The 2,500-nt window shown below is 49.4% G+C and overlaps 1 protein-coding gene across 1 annotated transcript in view; it reads right to left on the bottom strand.

The window, feature by feature from the left end:
* The window catches only part of pex5lb (peroxisomal biogenesis factor 5-like b), a 27,610-nt gene that overhangs the window by 6,241 nt on the left and 18,869 nt on the right, over positions 1 to 2,500 (bottom strand). Inside the window, exon 8 of the mRNA XM_083927948.1 lies at positions 898 to 1,017. Within this exon, the coding sequence (XP_083784074.1) occupies positions 898 to 1,017 (120 nt within the window). The remainder of the gene's footprint in view (positions 1 to 897; positions 1,018 to 2,500) is intronic.

Here is a 2,500-nt window from a genome sequence, read left to right as displayed (position 1 = left end):
CTCCATGGTGATGTAAACGTGTAAACGTGTAAACAAAGCGTCTCCATGGTGATGTAAACGTGTAAACATGTAAACAAAGCGTCTCCGTGGTGATGTTAACGTGTAAACGTGTAAACAAAGCGTCTCCGTGGTGATGTAAACGTGTAAACAAAGCGTCTCCGTGGTGATGTAAACATGTAAACGTGTAAACAAAGCGTCTCCGTGGTGATGTAAACGTGTAAACGTGTAAACAAAGCGTCTCCGTGGTGATGTAAACGTGTAAACGTGTAAACAAAGCGTCTCCGTGGTGATGTAAACATGTAAACGTGTAAACAAAGCGTCTCCGTGGTGATGTAAACATGTAAACGAGTAAACAAAGCGTCTCCGTGGTGATGTAAACGTGTAAACGTGTAAACAAAGCGTCTCCGTGGTGATGTAAACATGTAAACGTGTAAACAAAGCGTCTCCGTGGTGATGTAAACGTGTAAACAAAGCGTCTCCGTGGTGATGTAAACGTGTAAACAAAGCGTCTCCGTGGTGATGTAAACGTGTAAACAAAGCGTCTCCGTGGTGATGTAAACAAAGCGTCTCCGTGGTGATGTAACACCTGAGCTCAGCTGGATTACTGACGTTTGTTCACTTCAGATTAAAGTGCAGATTAATCAGCGTCTGATAATCCAGAGTTCACCGCGCACAAGTGCATGCTGGGAAAAAACACCGACAGCAGCAGGTTGTGTTTGTGTTTGTGTGTGTTTGTGTGTGTTTGTGTGTGTTTGTGTGTGTGTTCACGTTGGCGCTTTAAGAGAACCGGTCCCGGGGTTCTGCAGGACGCCGGGGCCCAGACTCTGCTGTTCGACGGTTTGAATCCCTTTGATGTGCGGCTCTTTGACTCTGTTGCGGTGCTGTTTTTGACTCTACCTTGTCCGCGGGGGCGACGGTGGGCGGGGCCGGGCCCTGACCCTCGGACTCCTCCAGCCAGTTCCTGCGGGCCAGCTCCTCCCACTCCGCCTGCATCTTGTCCCAGAACTCTGTGTCCGACTGCAACGACAAAGAGTTCAGACGCCGAACCAACGGCACCCACAGCCGAGACTACACTTCCCATCATGCAGCGGGGCAGAGGCTTTCATCAGGAACAGCAACATGGAGCGCTGTGATTGGTTTGTTAGTGAAATGCACCCTGGGAGTCGTGGTTCTGTATGAAGTCAGACTAAACCTGCAGGGAACATCTGCAGAGTCCTGGAGCCGTGAGCCGTGAGTTCGAGTCCCTGAGGATTAAAACACCTGCAGCTAAATTCAGACGCTGTCACTTTAATCAGACGCAGCGCTGTGATTGGTTCACTGAGGCGAGCTGATGAGATTACAGAGCACCAACGCTTCGACATCACACATTCAAATAATCTGCACTTCAATCAAGGAGCTCGTTCACTTTACCTCCTCCGCATCAGACCGTCATAAAAAACACATCCTGGACCAACCAGAACCATCCAGAACCAACCAGAACCAACCTGAACCATCCTGAACCAACCTGAACCATCTAGAACCATCCAGAACCAACCAGAACCAACCTGAACCATCCAGAACCAACCTGAACCATCTAGAACCATCCAGAACCAACCAGAACCAACCTGAACCATCCAGAACCATTCAGAACCAACCAGACTCATCCAGAACCATCCAGAACCATCCTGAACCATTCAGAACCATCCAGAACCAACCTGAACCATCCTGAACCATCCAGAACCATCCAGAACCAACCTGAACCATTCAGAACCAACCTGAACCATTCAGAACCAACCTGAACCATCCAGAACCAACCAGAACCATCCTGGACCAACCTGAACCAACCTGAACCATCCAGAACCAACCTGAACCAACCAGAACCATCCAGAACCATCCAGAACCAACCAGAACCATCCAGAACCAACCTGAACCATCCAGAACCATCCAGAACCATCCTGAACCAACCAGAACCAACCTGAACCATCCAGAACCATCCTGAACCAACCTGAACCAACCAGAACCATCCTGAACCAACCTGAACCAACCAGAACCATCCAGAACCACCCTGAACCATCCAGAACCATCCAGAACCATCCAGAACCATCCTGAACCATCCAGAACCAACCTGAACCATCCTGAACCATCCAGAACCATCCAGAACCATCCTGAACCAACCAGAACCAACCTGAACCATCCAGAACCATCCTGAACCAACCTGAACCAACCAGAACCATCCTGAACCAACCTGAACCAACCAGAACCATCCAGAACCACCCTGAACCATCCAGAACCATCCAGAACCATCCAGAACCATCCTGAACCATCCAGAACCAACCTGAACCATCCTGAACCATCCTGAACCATCCAGAACCATCCTGAACCGTCCTGAACCAACCTGAACCGTCCAGAACCAACCTGAACCATTCAGAACCAACCTGAACCAACCTGAACCAACCTGAACCATCCTGAACCATCCAGAACCATCCTGAACCAACCAGAACCATCCTGAACCATTCAGAAC

Source organism: Echiichthys vipera, assembly GCF_963691815.1.
Source record: "Echiichthys vipera genome assembly, chromosome: 15".
NCBI lineage: Eukaryota > Metazoa > Chordata > Actinopteri > Perciformes > Trachinidae > Echiichthys > Echiichthys vipera.
The sequence above is the reverse complement of the archived record's forward strand: the minus strand, read 5'-3'. Positions and strand labels throughout refer to the sequence as shown.